This window comes from Malurus melanocephalus, unplaced genomic scaffold (genome assembly GCF_030028575.1).
Source record: "Malurus melanocephalus ecotype Western Australia unplaced genomic scaffold, MMel_1.1 scaffold_4, whole genome shotgun sequence".
In the NCBI taxonomy this organism is placed as follows: domain Eukaryota; kingdom Metazoa; phylum Chordata; class Aves; order Passeriformes; family Maluridae; genus Malurus; species Malurus melanocephalus.
In genome coordinates, this window is record NW_026623236.1 from 1,052,769 (window position 1) to 1,075,353 (window position 22,585).

General features: G+C 38.7%; 1 protein-coding gene across 4 annotated transcripts in view; it reads left to right on the top strand.

The window, feature by feature from the left end:
* LOC130575117 (adhesion G protein-coupled receptor B3) overlaps positions 1-16,116 on the top strand; it is a 224,077-nt gene extending 207,961 nt beyond the window's left edge. For 2 of the 4 annotated variants that reach the window (XM_057368800.1, XM_057368808.1), the window contains 3 exons: positions 5,023-5,058; positions 13,255-13,359; positions 15,293-16,116. In XM_057368800.1, the coding sequence (XP_057224783.1) occupies positions 5,023-5,058; positions 13,255-13,359; positions 15,293-15,481 (330 nt within the window). In that variant the 3' untranslated portion in view covers positions 15,482-16,116. The remainder of the gene's footprint in view (positions 1-5,022; positions 5,059-13,254; positions 13,360-15,292) is intronic. The other 2 variants (XM_057368816.1, XM_057368824.1) reach the window with 2 other exon arrangements.
* The last annotated feature ends 6,469 nt before the right edge of the window (positions 16,117-22,585 follow it).

The window sequence follows — 22,585 nt, forward strand, 5'->3', positions numbered from 1 at the left end:
GGGCATTCTGTATCTCAGATTTCTATCCCTTCCATTCCTTATTTCATTCTTCAATAAGCTGTGGAGATGGCCTTTGCCAATTTTGTGACTCTCAGAGAAATGAAGCCTGGCCCTATAACARCCCTCTCATTCTTTGACCTGAGTGAGTAGGTCTCAGACTTCAGAAATTGATGCAGCTTCTTTTCAGCTTGCCATACAGAAGTGGGGGTAGAATCAGACAGAGTTTGTTGAAGCAGCTGAAGATGTGAAGAATTAAAATTTTACTCAGTKTTATAAAGTGCAGCATATATTGCAGACTATAAATTGTAATTGTCTATTTAACAAGAGCTACATTTTCCCCCRAAGCATTCAGAAACACAAAGCAAGTGGTCTTAGTTGATTAAACAAATACATATGCAGGCTGCCCTATAAAAAAAGAGGAGCCGCAASCCACAATAATTTGTCAGAATAATTTTAAAGTGAGATCTCTGAGGTTATGTTTGTGCTGTGTGTTGATGTACTAAATTTGTTAGCGTGTTTTAAAGACTTTTAATTCCCACACTAAATTCACCTTTTCATGAAAATTCACTTGCTTTATGTCTATCTCGTGTTATGACCTAATAGCCAACATAATCTKCTATTCAGAAACTAGAGTGGTTTTCAGTTATAAACACACAAAAGGTATTTTAAATCAAAAATGTCTATCCACATTCCACTCATATCTATGAGGGTCAAAAAAGATTTTCCTTTWCTTTTGTTCTGGGAAAAAATCCTCCTCAGGCTAAGATCTTGTATGTCAAATCTCATCTCAGAGTGAATTATAAACTGCTGATAATAAGACTTTATATTAATGGAAGCATGGTTATAGCCCTCACTATAATATGGTATCTCTGGTTTCAATTATGCTTTGCACAATGCAATATATCTTTAGGAGTATCTGATGTAATTAATCAGATAGTGCTGTAATGCTGAATAGAATAAGGAGAAAAAACAGGCATTTGTCATTTTACAGACATRGAGAGGGATTTTATTAGTCTTTTAGTAGGAGCAGCTCTTTCCTGGTGCCAGCGAATTAGTGTGTGCTGGTGTATGGAAATTATTCTTCGAAATTCTATTTTTGTCCCTCAGCAGAGTTTAAAGTTGTTCTGGAATTACACAGAGAAGATATACATGATTAGCACAAAGTAAAATTGATTTAAAATAAATTACTACAGCAAATTTATTTTCACAGAGTTTCATTTTGACTCTGGCATTAAGGGTGGGGCTTTTTCCAACATAAAATGGGTTTTATCAATTAAGATTAAAGAGTCATAGAAATCAGAGATGGAAAAATTCTTGTCAGGTCTTTTCTATTGATGCAAGAACACTTCCTACAGTATATTTCTCTAACACATAGTCAAACTTCACTTTAAAGTGAAGGGGTTCCACTCTTTCCCTTAGCAGATTATTGCATGGTTACATAAACTTACATTTTTCCCAATACCAATTCTGATTTTTTCCAGGTTTTTCCCATACCAGTTTTGTTTATCAGTGTTTATATCCTTCTAAGGTTTCTGTATAAGCTTCTGTGTTTACTTCTTCCAGAGACAATGTTAAACAATTCGGTTTTATCCTTTCCTCCTAGAAGTACATTTTGCTGCTACTCTCCTCTGAAATTTCCCCAGTTTACAGGCACAATTTGGYTTCTGCCAGTGTAGAGCACCAATGCAGAGCTGTCATTGGAGTTGTACAAAGAGGTCTATCACACCCTTGTCTGCTTAAATTGATCTCTTGTTTAGTAGCATTTGTAACTGTACATGGATTGCTGTTCACTGCCTACCCTTACCCCTCATTTTTTTCAGAATTACACCAGCTAACTCTCTGCCACTGACTAATTGCATGGATCTTCAGTTTTTCATACAGTCCCTTTATTACTTACCCTTGCAGTTCCCCAGCATTTGGAGCTCTTCAGCTTGGAGAGCAGATGTGTGAGGAGTGGATAGGAAGCAATTATTCATATCTCCTATAAGATAAAAAACAGGAACATCMAATGAAATGTCAAAGGGATAAACAACATAATTTCCTTTGTCATGTCTCACATATTTAAATCGTGGAATTCACTACTGCAGCACATTTTAGATTTCAGAATAAGCTCCTCCCAAGGAAATTCTTAAACTACTAAAGAYTTAGGGAAGATATTGTAGCAGAAACATCATTTTATACTTTCCCTTCTCGATATCATTCCTGAACATCATAGCATGGTCAGATACAAAATACTAAATGAGGCAAACCATAGATAATATCCTGTGCAGGTATTTTTTATTTGCATTCTGTTAATATTAATAGTCAAGTGAATTTCAAACTGAYCTTTGGAAAAGACCCAGCAACTTCCAGTGTAATTTTTAGGTTGCTAAAATAATTCTCAGTTTTGAAGGCACATGAAGGGAGCAGCATTTTTGAAAAGAAATATGTTGAGAACCTCATCTGACACAAGGAAATTTCCCCCCTTACTCCAATCAGTTGCCTTTTGATAGTTTAATGAGTAGAATGAGCTAGCTGGTTGATTTCTGAAAGCTTTAGGGATGTGTGGAAGACTCCATTTTCCTCAGCCAAAAGAGAAGTAACAAATAGTGTAAGAAAAAAAGACTATCTGCAGTCMCAATTAATGTAATTATTTTCATGGCTGTTATATATCACACAGAAACTAGAACAATTGAATAAAAAGTCAACTTTCCAATTGAGACTGAAGGGAAACTTTTTCATCCTTTTAAGTTTCCTGATGACTTTAGGCTTCTGAATATGTTCCCTCTCTCAAACATTGACACTGCAGTTATTTCAGGACAATGATGTAGCTGTCAGGAGGACCTGATCATGTACCTAGTGGTGTCAGTGACAATATTGCAAATAACTTTCAGTGGTTCAGGATCACATTCATAACCAGCATCSTCTGGTTTTCAAAACTTGCAGACCTTTGCTGCTCCCGAAGTAGTTACACACATTTTACGTCTTAGGAGAATGTGCTCGGGCACCACTTGTGCTGTGTTTCATTGTATGCAGCCGTGAAAAAAAGTGAAGCACRGGCACAGAGCAGATGTTCTTTACTATATAAGTTTAAAATAAATATTTTTGTGATATATTTGTGTTAAGCCCTAGAAAAATCCGCACTGAGATAAACCTGTGGTACATGACCTGTTTGGTTATAACTGGTGTGAACTACAGCAGAATTGCATTACTTGCCTCTCTCTGACAGTAGCACAACTGAATATTTAGAAGTCTGTTAGATATGTATTTTCACTGTYGTAACAGTGATAAGAGTTGTCTGGGTGCAAAACCTAATAATCCCACTGTGCCCGGATTATTTTCACTGCAATCAAGCATAATTAAAGCAAAATACAAATGTTTGATTTTACAGATCATAGTACCTAGAAAACTGCACATTTCTTCCTAAATTTGCTGTATTTTCACTTAGGATTCAATGGAATAATGTTTATTACTGAACTCTAGGTTAAAAATAGCTTTTTCAAGAATTTTTCAAAGCTGCTCCTATAAACTTCAGTATCTGTTGTACATGTTTCTTCTTTTGTAACCGCTGAGCCTTGTCAGTAGTAGATGTGGTCTAATTGTTGCTTAAAAGTAGATCATTCCTCATCACAAATGCGTAGATTCTCTTTAAATCAAGCCTTGATGATTAAAGATAGCTTCTCCAAAGCTTGTTTTGTTGGTTGTTTTAACTTAGACTGTTCTTTTATAGAGCCTCATAGCCCTTTAGGCATCAGAGTGTCAACAGTGTTACAGTAATATTCCTTGTATTATTGTGGATTGGAGCATTAAAATTTTACTRCAAAACCAGCCAACATGTCACAAAATGGAATAATCAAGGGCTCAGAGACCAAACATCTTCCGCTTTCTACAGCTGGAAGACTTGTAAAATCATTCCTTTTATTTCAGGAAAACAAAGCAGCTTACTAAAACCCGCAGGTTTGTTAAGCCAAATAATTCCCCTTGACTTAGTGAGCTTGACTCTTCTYCACTGAAAAAATTAAGTGCAGTGTGAAAAGGTTCCTTCAACATGATTTAAAGACATCATATCCTATCATAAAAATTAGTATTAAACTTCAGCAGCAGGCCTTTTTGGGTTTTTTGGGAGTACKTATTCCTTCTTTAACCCTCCTTCCTGAAGATGAATATATCTTTTGTTTCCTCTCTCAAGTTTTTGCATACTTTTTAGCTCCTGTAACCTAGCTTCTTCTTTCCACATCTCTTTAATCTATTGCAAGCCATTTAATTTCAAAYTTTAAAAGAAAAAACATATTTTTATCCCTTCTTTATAATATTTCTGCTTCTTCTTTATATAATTTGACTTTATAATTGGTTTCTTTTGGACTCTAAAAAATTCTGTGCTAAATTATTTGTGACATGTCTMAGCAATCACATTCTGTTGCATTTTATACAAGTGATTACTTCACAGTAAATCATTCTTGCTTTATATCAGATGCTTTGAATCAGATTTGTCATAAGTTTAAAACAAAGTCATTGCTTTCTCCATTCAGACTGTCATTGCAAACAAACAAGCGAAGCKGTGGCTTCGGCTTGATTTTGCTGTCATTTATTCCATTAAAATCAATGGAGTTGTACCAATGTAAGCTTGATGTAGGAAAGAATCAATTTCTGTAAACCTATAAAAATCRAAATCATAGATATGTATAGATAGCTGTGTAAAAATGTATAAATATGATGATAAATTTCAAATAYCCCAGAAAGTATAGAAATAGATATATTTTATACACCAACAGCTTCAATTGCATGCAAATAACATGCATATTATGCATCCCAGTGAAATGCAGTCTGGTTTATTTCAGAGCAAATATGATGATACTTGGCTAATAAACTATGCAAAGTCACACATTAATCTTAAATTATCAGGATAAAATTTATATCCTATTTACAGAATACCTAATATATACCTGATAGGAAAACAAGAATGTTATTTAGACTCATTAATATGATTTGAATAGTCCCCTTGTTAATAAAACCTCTTTTTTCTTTTTCTTTACTGCTTAATAGAGAAGAAAATCACGTTATTCGGACCTTGACTTTGAAGTAAGTTTTACTGAATTATTCCTGATTATTAGAAGTATTTTCCTAAAARTAAATGTGAAGTGTTCATTCTAGCAGATTTTAGCCTTCTGGCACAGTAGGTGTGATAGGGTGCACAATTGSTACTGTACAGAACATGATGAACAATTCATTAAAACTACTTTGGTGCAACTTGTTTGCAAAATATTCTGAGACCAAACTGTCATGTTGCAATATTAACCATCATGATTTCAGTTTTTAAATTCTTTGCCTCTTCATTTTCATCTGGGTTTGGTTTTTTTTGTTTTTATTTTTATTTTTTTGGCTGGCTATCTACTTACAGAAAAAAATGTGACATTTTTATAGGGCAGGCTACATCATTGCAGAAGTTTGCTTTGTTCAAGAGATTTCCAGAATTTCTTTTTCTTTAATACTACTTTACTGAAATACGAGTTTCACATCCAAGTAGTGATTATGAATGTGTCAAATTTTGAATGATGAAGTGCTGCAGGTGTCAAATTTATGGATCCCATGCTATATAAAAAATTAAGTTCATRTAAGGTTCTTTAGGTTGGGTAGCCACAATTTCCAACTTAGATCATACTGAGTGAGAAGGTTTAGTTGTGTTCATTAATGGTAATTTTGTTCTATCATCTCAGTCAATATGATTAGGTCTCCTAGAGAATTGTTTGAGGTTTGTTTCTCTGATTTCTACCAGAAGGAGTACAGCAGTTAGTTATCTAGGGGCTGTTCATAATTTGGGGTTTTCATATAGGTTATCTGTTCATGCATAGAAGTAGTTTGATATAATTCATTATGAGTGTCTCCAAAGAAGCTGAATATTTATATGGAACGTCCAGATCTTGGGCTAAAATTTAAAAGCCAATGATCAGCACATATCAACCATAACATCAAAAATACCCCTGTTGGCAATTACCCTAAATATGCTTTAGGATAAATGCATAGAAAGGAAGAAAAAAACCACATGAAATAACAAAATTCTAATGAGCAAGCAACTCTAAAATTAAATTCAAGAAATATGGTCAGAAATTTTATAAATGTAGTGATATAAAGAATTCTAAACTTTACTGGTTTTTTTAATTGAAAAGTAGAAATATCAGGCTGTTCACAAGGCGAGCACTCTCTGTGGCAACAGATCCTAWAACATTCTTCCTGTCACTCAAGAATATAATCCAACACTAAACAAACATCAACAAAGCAGTACRCATCCTGCTCTCTAGAAACAGGATTCCCATTATATATTTTCTCTTGATTCACATCATTTCACAGAATCACAAATGCTGTAGTTCACAGTTTGGAAGGGACCACAGTGGGTCATCTGGTCCAACTCCTTGCTCAAGCAGGGTCATCCCAGAGCAATGGCACAGGATTGTGTCCAGACACTTTTGAATATCTCCAGTGAGGGAGACTCCACAACCTCTTCAGGCAATCTGCTCCAGTGCAAGGCACCTGCACAACAAAGAAATTCTTCTTCATATTCAGATGGAACAAACTGTGCATCAGCTTCTGCCCATTGCCTCTTATCCTGTTGCTTGGCACCACTGAGGTCTGAAAACTTCCTCAACACCATCTTTTACTTACAGACAGTTATCTCAGTTTCCTGTTTGCAAAGCTGAACAGGCCCAACACCYTCAATCTTTCCTCACAAGAGAGATGTTCCAGTCCCTTAATCATCTTTGTTACCCTCTGCTTGACCTGCTTCAGGAACTCCATGTCTCACTTGTACTTAGAAGCCCAAAATCCCAAATGTGGCCACACCAGGGTTAAGTAGAGGGTCAGGATCACCTCTCTCAACCTGCTAGCAATGCTCTTCCTAACGCACCCTGGGACATCATTGCCCTTCCTGGACACCAGGACACTCTGCTGGTTCATGCACAGCTTGTTGTCCACCAGGACCTTCTCACCTTCTCACCAGATTTGCTTTCCAGCAGGTCAGCACCCAGCCTGTCCTGATGCAAGGGATTATTCTTCCCCATGTGCAGGACCCCACATTTGCCTCTGTTGGGTTCCAGACAGTTCTTCTCTGCCCACCTCTCCAGCCTGTCAAGGTCTTCCTAAAGGGCTGCACAGCCCCCTGGGGTGTCAGCCACTCCTCCCAGCTTTGTGTTGTTTATCTAAGATGTTTACATCTTTTTCTTAACTTCTTTGCAACATTGCTGTTCTGTGGCCTAATATTTTTAGAATTACTCTTAAAATGCAGGAAAGTATGTTTGCTTGTAAAAAGGAGTGGATGGGGCCAGTGGGAGTGACCACTGAGGAACTGAGAGCAGCAGCAATACTGTGCAAGTTACCACTTTGTTTTAGAAGTATCAATGCAGACCAATGCCATCTCACCTCCTAGCTTTATGATACTTCTGATTAAGTATGCGAGCTTTCCTGTATCCTTACACATAGCATGGCTGTCTAGCTAAGGCAAGATGAAATTAAAAAGCCAAAAAATGTTAAGATAATGTGGTCAAAATGCTGCTCTTTGGGTACCGCAAAGCAGYTTGGCTGCAAAATAGGACACAGTCGGGAGGTGAGATCAGCCAAAGTGATTGAAAACACTACTTATGTGTTTAACACTTCTTCTGCCTTGTCTGTGACCAGTGCCAGCTGGCACTCTCTGAGACAATGCCCTTCCCCATTTCTGAGGATACCAAATCACAGAATGACATGGATGTGGTTCTGRAGATAACAAATGTTAAGTATGCAGTGTGGACAAGGCTGGGACAAGTTTGGCTACCTGTGTCCTTTTCCTTTKAACACCCTCTCTGCAGTCTCTACACCCTCACCCTTCTACATGTGTTTCTATACACATACAAGACATACTCAGGCAATGTCTATCTTACTAAATTAGACATTTGAGGGAATATTCCTGGGTGCCAAAATGCCAGCTTTTATATGGATTAATTTTTAGAAAGAACTTATCTATTTTAGACTGGACCACCTTTGTTTCTTCAAGAAGTTCTTGAGTGTCATTAGGGACTCAGTTCAATCTGGGTACCATTTACAACAGAAATTTTTTTTAGACTTCTTACTTGGGAGACTAAGAAAATTTAACAGAATTTAATATTCATGGAGAACATTCCATGTTAGATGTTGCCAGAAAATAGTCTYGGGACATGTTCAACTTATTACTACAGAGTCATGGTTTCATACTTAAAAAAAAATAAAAAGAAGACGGCTCTTCTAGTGGCTTCAAATGGAACATCTGCCTTAATAGAAATTGTTTGAAGGAAAAACAATAAATATGCATAAAAATAAACATAAGAAAAGCAATTTTTCTCCAAGAGCCACGKAAGAAACTCAAAGCCAGCTGCATGTATTGTTCACATGTAATGTGAACACAGCCAGACTAAGACTACACAACACTACAAAATACTCTCTGTGCCTGCTCTCTCCAATACATGCATAAATACAGATGCWGTTTTAAGGGCCTTTGCAATGGATTATAAATAATGAAAGTCCTATGTTATAGAAAATTTGTGTTAAAGGGAGACAAAAAACGATGGCATCCAAAGTGTCAAGCACTTACCATAGTTCTCCAGCTGGTTAGGGAGGGGAGGGTCTCAAAACTGAGCATCTGTATCTTGTTTTCCCTTTTTAAATAGTTTACATTCTTAAATTATTCCTTCATGTAGAAAAGAAAAAAAATGGTGTAATAAACAGGGCTTAGTCTATCAGCAGGAAGTAATTCTGCTACATAATATGCTGTCCACAATTAGATTTTGCAAAATACTGACTAATCTAGCTGAACTTTGAAGTTTGCTAAATGAACAGTCAACATGAAACAGCTTTACAGCTCTTTTCTTGCTATTACCAAAGATAGGTCTGGACTCATTCATGCAATTTGCTGGCCAAAACATAAGTAAATTATTGGTCTGGACATTTTAGATATTTGCTGCCACAGGCTGTGCTAACCCCAACTAAGTGCCCTCCGACTCCTGTCATTTTTTCTCTAGGGTTGGACAGGTAGCTTTTTCATTAAGTCTCAGCACTAACAGTTAGCTGTCAGATCAAATAAAATTCATTCTAATTATGTTGAACAGAAATACAGATGCTGTAGAAATTCCCAGGAGGACTTTATAATAGGTGTATGCTGGCGATTACAAAAAYATTCAAGAGAGTTAAACATTACTSGTGACATGCATTTTAGGATTCAAGATCACAATTACCTTTAAATTCTATGAGACACTCCAGCCTTTGGATTCCTCCAGCCACCCCACTCTCTCATTTCTACAAGCCATTAATTGGATCTACTCTGTTAATAACATTTATGCCAAAAAAAATCAGAAAAGTGCCTTATTACCCTCATCCCCAGGATTCATGTCATCTCTGGCTCTGAGGGAGAACAAGGATATGCAGGAMAAGTGAGAATACCAGACTGCCTTTTCTTTTCCTCACATCAGGAGACTTTCACCAGCAATACTGCTAAATTGATCACTGTTTGCTGGAGCCGCATTCTTTCAGAATTTCATCTGCCATAGCTATTTATTATAATAACATTATAACTCACAAAAGTTTAAAATAATTTTCTTACTAACCTGAAGACATCTCTTGAAGGCAAAGGTAAAAAAAGTGTGCCTGGAGGGAAAAATTCTCTGCTTTTCCCAAGTTTGACAACTGATCATACCTATAGCATCTTGAAAACACAGCATGTTTCCATTAGAGGGCTGGGAAGGCATTCCCCCATCTGCCCTTTTAACTTAGCAGCTTGGTACAGTATTGGAGAGAACATTTTTACCTGTGTCAGTGTAGCAAATTAAGTGACCTTGTAGTGATTATGATGATGATGACGATGATGACGATATTGTTGTTTGTAAGACTGATCAATTCATAGAATCACTGAATTTCCAGGTTGAAAGGGGCCTTAAAGATCACCTTAAAGTTCCAAGCTCCAACTATTGGCAGGAACACCTTAGACTAGACCAGGCTGAGCCTCATCTAACCTGGCCTTTAACACTTCCAGGARTGGGGCACCCACAACTTCTCTGGGCAACCTGTTCCAGTGTTTCATCATTCTCATCATAAAAAACTTATTTCTATATCTAACCTAAACCTACCCTGTTTCAGCTTAAAGCTACCACCACTTGTCTTGTTCTTGTAAAAATTCCTTCTCCAGCTTTCTTGTAGGCCCYYTTTAGGTYCTGCAAGGCTGCTATAAGATTTCTCTGGATACTTCTCATCCCCAGRCTGAACAMCYCCAGCTCWTTCAGTCTGAGTKCGTAGGAGAGGTCCTCCAGTCCTCTGATCATCTTTGTCACCCTCCTCTGCCCTCAATGCAACAGGTCCATGTTGATCTTATGTTGGGAACCCCAAAGTTGAATACGGTACTTCAGGCTGGTGTTCCGAGTTATTCATGAGTACATTTGTCTTGAGTAAGAGTTCAGCTAAAATCCTACTGTAAATAAAAAAGTGAGCTGGGTACAATGTTATGTTTGRAGTCCTCCCCATCTTGGTTACAGCCATCCACACTCTGGATCCTTTGCTGTGAGTAGGTGCTCATCAGAGTGAGGTGTAGTCTCTTCAAACACACACTCCATCTAACTTGAATGGGGGTAGAAATGTGGAAGGGATGTTGATTCAGCTTGATCCCCTTGAGGGTGTGGGGCACAAGAGTTGTGGAACCTGCAGGAGACACCACGAGCAGATGTGTGCCTGGAGCCTGGTGGATGACTCAGGTGCTTCTGGTGGGGATGCAGCATCAATGGGCAACTTCACAGCTACATCAAAGAACAAAAGGCAGCACAAATTCATTTTCCATCCTTTTCAGATCCTGATGCTCCCACAGTCATCCTAGTATTAGTGGTCAAGATCTCCAGCTTTGTATTGTTAAAGCTTGTGTATTTCTAAGATTAATAAAGYGGTGTTGTCCACATTGCCCATTTAATAGAGAAAACAGATTAACCGCCTACAAATACTTTGTAGGTTGTTTTCTCATAAAAAAAGAAAGAGGTATCCAACAGAGCATATTTTCTTAAAAGGAGATAAGATGGTGCTTTCTAACAAGGAATTTAAAAGAAGTATAGAAATTGAGAGTTAAAGTTAGAAATTTAAGTTACTGCACCTTCAGTTCAGATTGTTCTTTATAAGCARTAGGGAGGGGGTGGGTGTCAGTGGGTAGGAATTATGGAATGGAAGCCAGGAAAACACAAAGTAACCAAAAGATCCATAGGTATATGTTCAKACCAGTCATGCTGCTATTAAGAATAAAATTTAAAGACTTTTTTCTGGCAGACTTCCCAGTGCAAGTGTTTTATTTCTCCTCCCACCTRCTTCTCCTCAGGAATAATGTAATGAACTGAGTAAGACATTTGCATTATTCATATTTGCTATTTAATGACATCTTGGGTACACAATTAAGGAAAGATACCAGAAAGTAGCATTCTCTATATTCCTAGCCTTCTACTAAAAAGTTTCCAAATGGAGATGCTTGTTTCATAGCCTTATGTATTTCCTGCTCTTTAGGACTAGTATTTGAACCCACCAAAACTGTTTTATTCTCATGACCATGTCTCCTCATTTCAGCCAATAATAATTTTTGAGGTAGAACCTTTCTTTTTAAAATTTTATGTGTATGAAAATTGCTGTATACTCCTGTCTACCATAGCAGCAATATCTTAAAAGAATCCCTAGGAAGTCACTTAAGGGAAACTCCCCTCRTAAATTTAGATCAGCTATCTCTAGTTAAATTACATTTTGCAAGGAGTTTATTACCAAATACTGAAAAGGTTTTCCCTTATTCACCCCACAACTCAAGTTAATAGGTCTTTAATTGCTCATGTCTCCTGTCTCTTTTGTGAAACACGTTGCCAATTCCTTTTCTCAGAAGTGAAACAACTTTTCAAGCTGCAGTCTGGCTATATTAAGGCTAATACAGTTATAACAACATAGCATTAGAAATACCTGGCTAAAAGAGCAGAAATCTCTAAAGGCATAATGCAAATAAAAGATCAAGTTAAAATTGGCACTGATAAAGGAATATTGAGAGTCAGCTATTGCCACCCGGTTTTAAAATGGTAAACCAGGCTTGGCAGGAGCRTTACTGAATGAAAAGAGTCACACTCAGGCACCACACGGGGCAGTTTGCAGGGTTTCACTCACAACTCTGGGGAAAATCAGGCTTGGCAATTATAGGACTTGCACAAAGACCTGTGTCCTGCACCTCTTCAGCATTCCTGGCTGCTCCGCTGGCTCTGGTTCAAGCAGTCACAAAAGCTTAAGAAAAGCAAAGCCRAGCCCATCCACTGTTGGACTGAGGTGAAGCATCCTTGGACCGTCCCATCCCCAGAGCACCCAGACCACAGAACCACAGGACTGRTCAAACAGTGAGCAGCCTTCAGCTTTGCTCCAGAGGCAGCTCTGAATCCATAAGCATTCCTTCTTCTGAGCATGAATTCCTTGGAAAATAACTCTGATGGGCATMGTTTACAATCTGGGCTTGAAAACAATCTTCAGTCTCCGAGCAGCTGCCCAGGCAGATACATGGCTGGGGCCTGTGAGAATTATGTGAGCCCTGAGAATTGTGGGGTCTCTTTGGGGTCTCCCCCTTTTGCACCACAGTGCCATATAATTTGTTTCTGTAGAAGAGCGCCCTCAGCATGGGCGAGAGGAAGGGTGGTTTCCAATTTCTTTGTCCATGAAATAAGAGAGCAAGTAAAATTGAAAATCTGTGCCTAGCTTTCTTAATTTCAACTGCATTTTATGATGATCTGAATGACAAGAAGATGTCTAATTAAAAAGACATAACATTTGGGGATTTTCCATTTTGAGCCAAGATTTCTGAGCTCAGCATTCTCATAAAAATTATTCCGACAGGGACCATTACAAACTGCTTTTGCTTTGCTATAGGAACTGAAATATAAGCATTCATGCCGAAAACTGAAAATCCAGCAAATATTCTTAGTGCAAGAGAAATATTCTTCTGAAAAATTGCCATTACTTTCAGGATACTTCCAAGATTGCATAAAAAACAGTGTTCCCTAATTTCAGCAACTCAGTAAACATGGRGTTAAAACAGTCTCTTATACACAGGAGGAACATTAAACTCAGCAGACAGAAGGGCAAGTGCAATTTGCTTCCATTGGTCAAGTCTATAGGGAAAAGATGGCCCTGCCAAATTAAATTTACTTTATTATGTTGGGAAAAGTAATGCTTCTCTTAAAAAAATACCCCAGATTCAATTAGAAATATAAGCAAGTATATTCCATTTTGCAGAAGGTCATGCATACAAGAAAGAGACATATGGAATTGTTTCAAGAGTTAAATCAGAAATTTCAGACTCTGGACAGATTTCGGGATGTACCAAAATCAGGCAGTATGGTAAGTGTCCTTCTATTATATGTAAAATATGGTGGATTCTAAACAACAGCAATGAAACAAGAGCCCTTTGACTGCAGTGCATTCCCCGAGAAGACCTCACCTTTGGGTACCTCAAAAAGGAGAACAAAAGCTATTTTCAGTAATCTAACCTATGGCAAGGCTCATTACGTTCACAATTAGACCATAACTAACTCACTAACATCATTACAGATGACAAGCAATTGACCTGTAGGGAACACATTTCAAATCTGGATGTGCCTACTGTGTCTAGGTGGCTTCATACAGAGAAAGCAGCTCACTGATAGAATTTGACCAATAGGGCTTTTCCTGTAGCTAGGCAAGGAGATAATAAATTARATACTACAAACGAGTCCAGATAGATTTACCTATACGTGAGATGGTCCAGAAAGCACCTGAGATCTGTGTAATGCCATGTCTTTTCCATAACAGGTTTATAAATATTTACCATGGGAAAAGCAAAAATTAAATCATCCCRAGTTGAGGCTGCTGTCATCATAATTCAAATTTATACACTCACATTCGTGCACACATGCATAACACCCTGACTGCATCTGATAACGAGGGCAAGGAAATAGTTGATTCTGCCTGATTAAAACAGCTAATTTAGCCTTACACATTTTTATCAGTAATATTTTGATTAGYAATAATTTGTGTATAATTTTATAATGTGAAAATTGTATATTAAATGGAACTGAGCTAGAATCATTGTATTCTATAACTTTTTCAGAAGAGCTGCTCTCAGACATGAAGAAGAGGTATTAAGCAGATGTGAGGCCAAATGGATTTACATCATTTACATCATCTTAATCCAGCAGAAATTTAGCCCTGATTCTTTGATGAACCTTTATCTGTGATATGTGTTATTTTGTATCAAGTTCTCACTCACTCCCCTTTTTGAGATCAGCTGATATGCAGCTTTCATTTGTCTCCCTATTTGAGATTTGCTGTTCACATAAAGCTTGAATTAATTCAAAATCTCAAAGGGAATCTCAGTGGATGAGTTGTGTTTACTGTTTYGCGTCGGTGCTGTGCTTTTGAAAAGTCTGCTAGTAAAAGCTGCCTAGAGGAATGGTGTCTTTGTGAGACAGTCAGAGAGTGATCCAGGTACCTAAATATAGGCATCTCAGGCTATTTTAGACAGTCTCAGAGGTCTTGGTTTACAGCACAGTACAGTGATGATACAGGACTCGAAGGAGATCTGCACCTCTCATGAAAGATAGTTGGAGATCAAGCAGAAAGTCCAAAGGCATCTTAGATGGTGCAAAAATATTGGATTTTAGCAACTAAATCCCACCTATCACATTACAGCAGAAATCRCTAATTAAATTGGTCTGTAAAGGCTTTTACCCTGTACAACTTAGCACTAAAAACAAAAAGAGAATTGTTCAGTGGAAAACAACCACCTTTCAGTCTGTTAATCTTAAAAAACGTGAGCTCATCAACCTGTAAGGCAAGGTGGCTCTCACAGCATTTTCAAGGTGTCCGTGGTTCTGTCACAGTTTAAAATGCAGCCGGCAGTCTCTGTTTCAGACCACTCCATGTTGCAGGCAGCAGACTCTTCTCAGTTACCTTCCTTTCTCTTCTCCCTCTTTCCTSCCCTGTTGTCCCCCTTTTCTCTGGCTGTTAGAAGGATGGCTATTGGTACTGGATCTCTCAGCCCATTCCTCACGTACTCTGGTTCTTGTGAAAGAAAGGGCTTAGCTGGCAGCTCAGGTGAGGAGCCTGCCARAGCGTTGATTGTTCACAGAGAAAGAGTCGCAGCGGTGCCGAGCAGCCGCCAGCCTGGCTCCCTGCAAAGCCATTTCCCCTCTGCAGCTTCTGTGTCTCATGACAGCACGTCAGCAATCAGCCTTATAAATGGAAACTGCATTATTTCGTCTTTGATTTTAATTCTTCTTTCTTTGGTCTTCAGGAGAACTCAGGACCCAGCAAGGCTCCATGGGAGAGTTTCAAAACCACAGGTGACTACCAACACTATACAACGATAAACGTTTTAGACACAGAGGCAAAAGATGCTTTAGAACTCAGACCAGCAGAATGGGAGAAGTGTCTGAACTTGCCTTTAGACGTGCAAGAAGGTGACTTTCAAACAGAAGTTTAACAAAAAGGAACTGAACAAAACAGAAACAAAATAAAAATAATTCATTGCACTGACAATAAAGAGACTTTGGGAATCCTGACAGTCCTGACACTCCTGTCTGAACATTGCAACTCCTTTTTGTCAGGCTCTTCCTGTGCCAAATGTCAGTGGTTTTTTCGTACAGTTTATTCCCACTAGTGCAGCTAGTGGAGAACCAGGTGTACAATTCTTACCATCGTGTGTTGTAAGTACCCGTGGAATGGATTTGTAAGGTAATCTTTATAGATAAACCTCAAGCAACGATTCATGTTGTAACAGCTTCATTTGGTTTAGTTTTCAAAAAACTTCACCATGAAGCACAATGTATATATTTATGCAGTTTTTAAAGTTTATAACAGTCTGTTTGGCCATTACTACACTTTTTACTTTATAATATAAAAGCAAAGTTTTTGTCATTAAATGAATGTCTGTTGAGCTACATTCTTCATTGCTTTAAATGCAATAAAGTAATAATCTCACTTTTATATGAATAATATATTTCACATCTTTATTATTGCAGTTTTCTCTGGAAAGCTCAGAATAGCTTTCTCTGCTGCAGCTGTGTATAAAATATTTAAAATGTTGTATGGTGTAAATAAACCTTTGTCTACATATCAGTTTCCTAGTGCATTTTATTCYATATTGTTTCTCTTAAATTTTAATCTTTATGAAACTTTCTTTAAAAACACACACATTGAATATATATTTACAGTTTTAATAGCATGTTGTATGTAGCTTCTGCAAAGAGCTTCTAAATAATATCAGTAGGCTTCTAGCCATTCTGCATTTTCTTAAATATTCTTTTCTGATAATGTGCTGTATGAATCTGACTTGACAGAATACCATTACAATCATTCTGTTTTATAAGAATTTCTGTCTAGTTGTAGAATGACAAAYAATGGAAAATAAGTTAAGTTTCATGGCACAACACCCAATGAAAATGCTGGCTTAGATTCATTACATCCTGTGCATGGTCTTGTTGCTACATAAGAAAAAAGAAGATCAAGATAAAGAAGTTCTGAAGTATTTTAGATTTAAGAAAAAAAAACAAAACCAAAAAAAACTAATCAAACCCAAAAAAACCTGAGTCTGTTTCACTATAAATCAAGAGCAGAGCATGATTGTTATTGAAAATACAATTAGGAATAAGAAGATTAAATCTCCTTTTCCATGCTTAGAATCAAAACCAGATCTTCAGTAATCTCTCCTCATCTACAACATAGCTGTGGGGGACACAGAGAGAAAGAGATCTCAAATATTCAGATGTCCTCTTTCTAGGAAAAAAGTTTACAAAACTATTTTGGTTCCTGCTGTACAAAATTGAATGTGCTGCAGCCTACTAGGTGGAGAGATCTTAGAGAGGAAGAAAATATGACCACCAATCTGCTTAGGAAGAAAAGAGACAAGAATAGAGCCTTGTCAGTGAGAACTTAACCCAGAGCACTGGTGGAGGAAGATCAGCATCCATCTGTTAAGAGAAGAGTACTTAGGATCAACATTAGGATCAACCTTCAGRAAACTGTTTCGGTTTGACAATTTTTCTTCAGGCCATAAGGTATTTAAGTCACGAAAAAGAGCCTGACTTTGCCTGCTCTGAGTGAGCATCTCATGCTGACTGTAGACTTCTCTATTCTAATGCTTCAATCTTAAATCTAAGATTGGTCTAAGTCTTTAAACAAGCAAGAAATAATTAGTCAGCCTGGTACCAAGTCCGGTAACTGGCTTGGGTGCCTAGAGGTTAGATGATGTAGTACTGTCACCCACAGCAGACAACACAAAATTGGGCAGGATGTTGATCTGCTGCAGGGCAGGAAGGCTCCACTGAGGGATCTGGACAGGCTGGATCCATGGACAGAGGGCAACTGTGTGAGGTTCAACAACCCAGGGCCGGGTCCTGCTCTTGGGTCACAACAACCCCAGGCAGAGYTACAGGCTGGGGACAGAGTGCCTGGAAAGCTGCCGGGTGGAAAAGGATCTGGGAGTGCTGAGTGACAGGGGCTGAACACGAGCCAGGTGTGCCCCGGTGGCCAAGAAGGCCAATGGCATCCTGGCCTGTGTCAGCAACAGTGTGGCCAGCAGGACCAGGGCAGTGATTGTCCCTCTGTACTTGGCACTGATGAGGTCACACCTCAAATCCTGTGTCCTGGTCAGGGCCCCTCAATGTAGGAAGGACATGGAGGGGATCATGTCCAGAGAAGGGCAACAAGGCTGGTGAAGGGTCTGGAGAGTGAGTCCTATAAGGGACAYCTGAGGGAGCTGGGGTGGTTTAGCCTGCAGAAAAGGAGGCTCATGGGAGACCTTATCACTACCTACATCTGCCTGGAAGGAGATTTCAGTCATGTGGGGGTCAGCCTCATCTCCCAGGCAAACAGTGACAGGATGAGAAAGTGGCCTCCCTCACATCAGGAGAGGTTCAGGTTGCATATCTGGAAGAAATTCTTCACAGAAAGGCTGGCTAAGCATTGGAACACTGGCAGCATTGGATGCTGCCTTTGGAAGCAGTGSAGTCCCCATCTCTGGAAGTGCTCAAGCAATGACTGGATGTGRCACTTTGTGCTGTGGTTTAGTTGACAAGGTGGTGCTCAGTCAAGGGGTGGAGTTGATGAYCTTGGAGGTCTTTTCCAATCTTAATGATTTTATCATTCTATACTGTGATACCTCAGTCAAACAGCACTGGCCCCCTTTCAAGAGGCTGGTGCAGAAGGAGGCAGATGGCAAGGCTGGCTCTGCAGCCTACTAACTTTTCAGACCTGATAGTGCACCAAAAACCTCTCACTACATACAACAGAAACTACTTTTTTAAGAGTTTYATTCCATATGATAGCAAGTCTCAGTCAGAGCATGTTTTTAAAAATTTCTAATTTTTGACCCCAAATCAGGAATCTTAGACCCCTGAATCCAGATATAAGCCTTAGCATGCTCCTTGACTGATCTAAACATAACCAAAATCTTGAACACCTTGGTATTTCAATAACTTCAATATGGTAATTATTTGTATAAGCTGTACATCACTAAAGTCCTGCTCAGTGGTGGTCTGGTTACAACTGCAGAAAGCTTGGGGTAGGCTGCAAACTTCCCCAGGAAAGATGATAAATCAGTTTACACTCAATACACTGCTGACCCAATTGTGCAGTTATTAATAACCCTGTGGATTCAGGTTTAACATCAGCCTGAGTGTTTATGTATCACACATAAACAGTCACAGATGTGCTTTCAGTGTGTGAGCAGCAGCATTCAGTGCCTCTTTATTTAGAGTTTGTGCTGCTCTGAGCAGAAAATGCTAGGCATTTTTTAATTCTCTTACRTATTTCATATCTAGAAATTAAAAGCATGCTGAAACCCACTATATTTGCCTACTGGATTGACTGCTTCTAACTATTAAMGCAGTTTGTTTCCCATAAGCACTCATACTTGCAGTTTCTGCTCAATGCCTCTGAAATGATGCATGTCAGACTGAGCCCAGCAGGAGAGTACAAACTCATATGCACTGGCTTCAATGCTGGTAAAGCACTGAGCAGATGTTTGGTATTATATGCAAATGAAAATTAAGTGGGGACTCCCTAAATTATACTAGACACAAATATGACAGGGGGCCCTGCATCTTCCTGTCAGCGAGTGCCACCCAACATGGCCAGGCTGCCCCAGCTGGGCTCCAGCTGCAGCTACAGAAAGGTTCAGGTGTTTGAGGGTGATTGAGGTGTTTGAGGGCTCAGCCAGAGTTTCTGTCACTGGCACTTAGAGGGGACTGAGGCAGCTGAGCCCAGGCCAGAGTTTACCCAGAAGCAACTCAAAATGTGTACTCCCTAGATGTATACACAAAAAAAGCAAAAATCTTTTTTATTAAAGGCTTCATTTACTCAACAGTTTAAATACACATTACCAGTCAAATAAAACCCTATGCAGCTCTGTCTTCTTCTTCTTCCCTGTGTATTCAGGGAAAGATTTTTTTTCCAGCAAGTTAATGCTAAACAAAACGTGGCCTGGACTTTTCAGTGCAGGAAAGCAGGTGCATACTGGAAATGGAGCTGATCACTCCAGAGATCACTCAGACAGCACTTCATGATGTCAGTGATTTCAGATCCAAGGCTGTGTAAAGGGGCTTGGTGTCACTAGCAATATTATTTACTAGGTGGACCTTTGCCAAAGTGATGTTATTTAACCCTGAAACTTGGAGGTAAAATATGAATTAGTCACTATTAAACTTCAGGTCATAATCTTGATTATCTCTTGGCAGTAAGAAGGGAGAAGAGTGTAAGTGATGCTGCAAGGGATGAAGGTAGGATAGAAGTGCTGCCATTCTGATGCACCTTTGGAGTACCACTGGTTTATTATTGGCACATATGTCATGCTAATGACTCTTTCTGATGATGATTTACAGCAAAATACACAAAGAGCTAGAGGTCTTTTCTAGTTAATTAACTACTGAGTCTGGATTTCTTCACAATCAATGAATTGGTGCTCTTAGAACTGTTGTCCTGGCACTCCTCCCTTGAGATCGTCATTAGTTTATGTCATGATAAGACATAAATCATCTAACATTGTTTTACACAGGATTGAACTGTGATATCTCTCTTAAAAACAAACAAAAACCAACAATGAAACAAAACCCATCCAAGCTCCAAGCTGCRTCAGGGGAAATGCTCTCTAATGCTTTGGCTTGTCTGTTTCCCACAGTTGCTAGGCAGTGCCGCTCTTGGAGACCAGATTTAACAAAAGGGCTGCTTCCCACTTGGAAGCAGACATCCATCACAGCATCAGGAATATGCTTTCCACWGGGTTACACAAGGGGATTTGGAAATCTCTGTTGGCAATCAGCTGATGGAGACATGTATTGATAGCAGGCTCTCAGTTCCTCAGGCATTAGCTCGAGGCTGTGCTGCGTTTCTGGATAAGCCACYAGAAGCAGCTTGTATGAGCAAATTTTATTTCCCTCTCTCAAAAAAGTGTCATGGGGCTCACTTGTGCAATCAAGCCCCTTCTCATGTGCTGAGAGAAGAATTCATAAAGGTACCCAGATGAATATGTGCTTGGGGAGCTGGGATTCATTTCTAGCCAGGTCTCAAACAGTGCAATGCTGTAATCTTTTCTACTTGCTTTCCCAGAAACATCTTTCTTTGCAAGGAAACAAAAAGTGGCCTTGCTAAGAAAAATTAAATTACTGATAAGATAGGCATGACTATCACCCCGAGCACTCCCACTGAAGTGTTCTGTTCACTAATTACAATTGTGAGATAAAGAGTYATTAAACTGGTTTTGACAAAATTGCCTTGTAGGCTGCATTGGACCATCCTGTGGCACTGAGGCACATAGTTACTCTAACTATGCTACAGTACTGATCCTCTTGTTTGTTCTTCACTAGTGTCATTTTACACCKCATTGTTTCTTATGAGGAGTAGTTAACTTTAACCAGTCCAACTTCCTCCCTCAACTATACAAGTTASTGTTATTGGCCCCACAGTGATCTCTTTTCTCAGGATTACAAACTCTTGCTCAATTAGCTCCCATGTAGAAGTCCTTCCCTGATTTCTACTACCCCTGTGTTCTTTACAGCTTTTTTAAGTCTGCTAAAGTTCTTGAATGAGTTCAGTAAATCCATAACTCATTAGAGTATTCTGTTTGTTCCATGTAGAAAAAGGAAAAACTAGACAAGAAAGCTTCTAAAATTCTTTTTTATTCAGTAGTAGGAAAGAAAAACAACTCATAAATACTTAAACTTTCACTGTTTTATCTAACCATTTAATGGAGAAGGCATCACCATCTCTTTGAGCAAGAAATGGGCACCAGCAGCTTCTCTTAAGTAATTCTCTTGATGAGTACACTGAAATAATGTGTTGGATTTTTTTTCTGCTGCTTCTTCTTCCTGGTGATGTGAATGCTGACTTYGTTTCTTAAATTTCACTGCTGCACCAGGACTAGCAGATAGCTCTCTKCAGAGTGGGGTTTTCAGCCAAAATTGAGCAAGGATTCCATTACCCGTGATGGGGCCCTGCTCTCCTGGAGATGGCTGCCCATGGGAACAGGGAKTTAATTCCCTRTTCTGCTTTACTTGTGTGCGTGGTTTTTGTTTTCCCTAATAAATGGTCTTTATCYCAWCCCACAAWTTTTGTAGCTTTTACCCTTCMAGYTCTCCCCCTGATCCTACTGGTGGGGKAGTGGCTGAGCAGCTGTGCWGTGCTTGGCAGCTGGATGGTGTTAAACCACAACAGGGACAATTATCAAGGCAATTAAAAGGTATTATAACATTTATATAAATATTCAAAGCGTAAAGAGACTATTTAATTTTGACCTGAAATTTTTATTTTTCGAAAAAGCTCATTAAAAAGATACGTGTACTGAATTAAAAGACTTTAAGTAGGTTTTTTCTTTAATTGACAATGGTCACTTAAGATCCTATGTTCCTCTAAAATTGTGATGGCATTAAAGAAATTGATTAATTTTGTCAAGGGAAAGCAAGATCATTCTTTTCCCAGCAATTAATGTTTGCATAGCAAGAGGTTCCCTATTTTAATAAGGAAATGTCCATGAGGGTGACAGCCTTCAAAGTATGCATCAGAACTTCTCAAGAACCCAATGCAAAAATTCTCAAAAAGCAAGAAGAAAAACATGCCCTTTCGTATTGTTTGGAATGAGTTCCTAAGACAGGGTCCAGTTTTTGTGTCTAAACAGGAGGTTGAAATCTCTGCTAGACAACATGTTCTTCCATTTTTCAGTACATCTAAAATCACAAAGCACTGGAGAACTTTGGAAAGTTCAACGATCTGAAGACACCACCCACAGTTGTGGAATGAATTGCACATTTTGTATGGGTTTTTAGCTGGTAAGTACTTGACTACAAAACCCTGGGTTCTCAGGTCATTTTTTATATTTTTCCATTTTGAAATTTCGCGTTCAGAACATTTATTTCCAGCCTTGGCCAGCTCTGTGGTATTGTATCAGCAAGCAAAGACATAAGCAGGAAACTTTGTGGTGAATTTCCTAAAGCTAGTCCTTAGAGAATTTTTTGCTCAAGATACGTTGTCTGATTTTGAATAATTTGGAATGAAAGACTTCAGCCAAAGTTTTATTAGTGAAAAAAACAAAACCAAA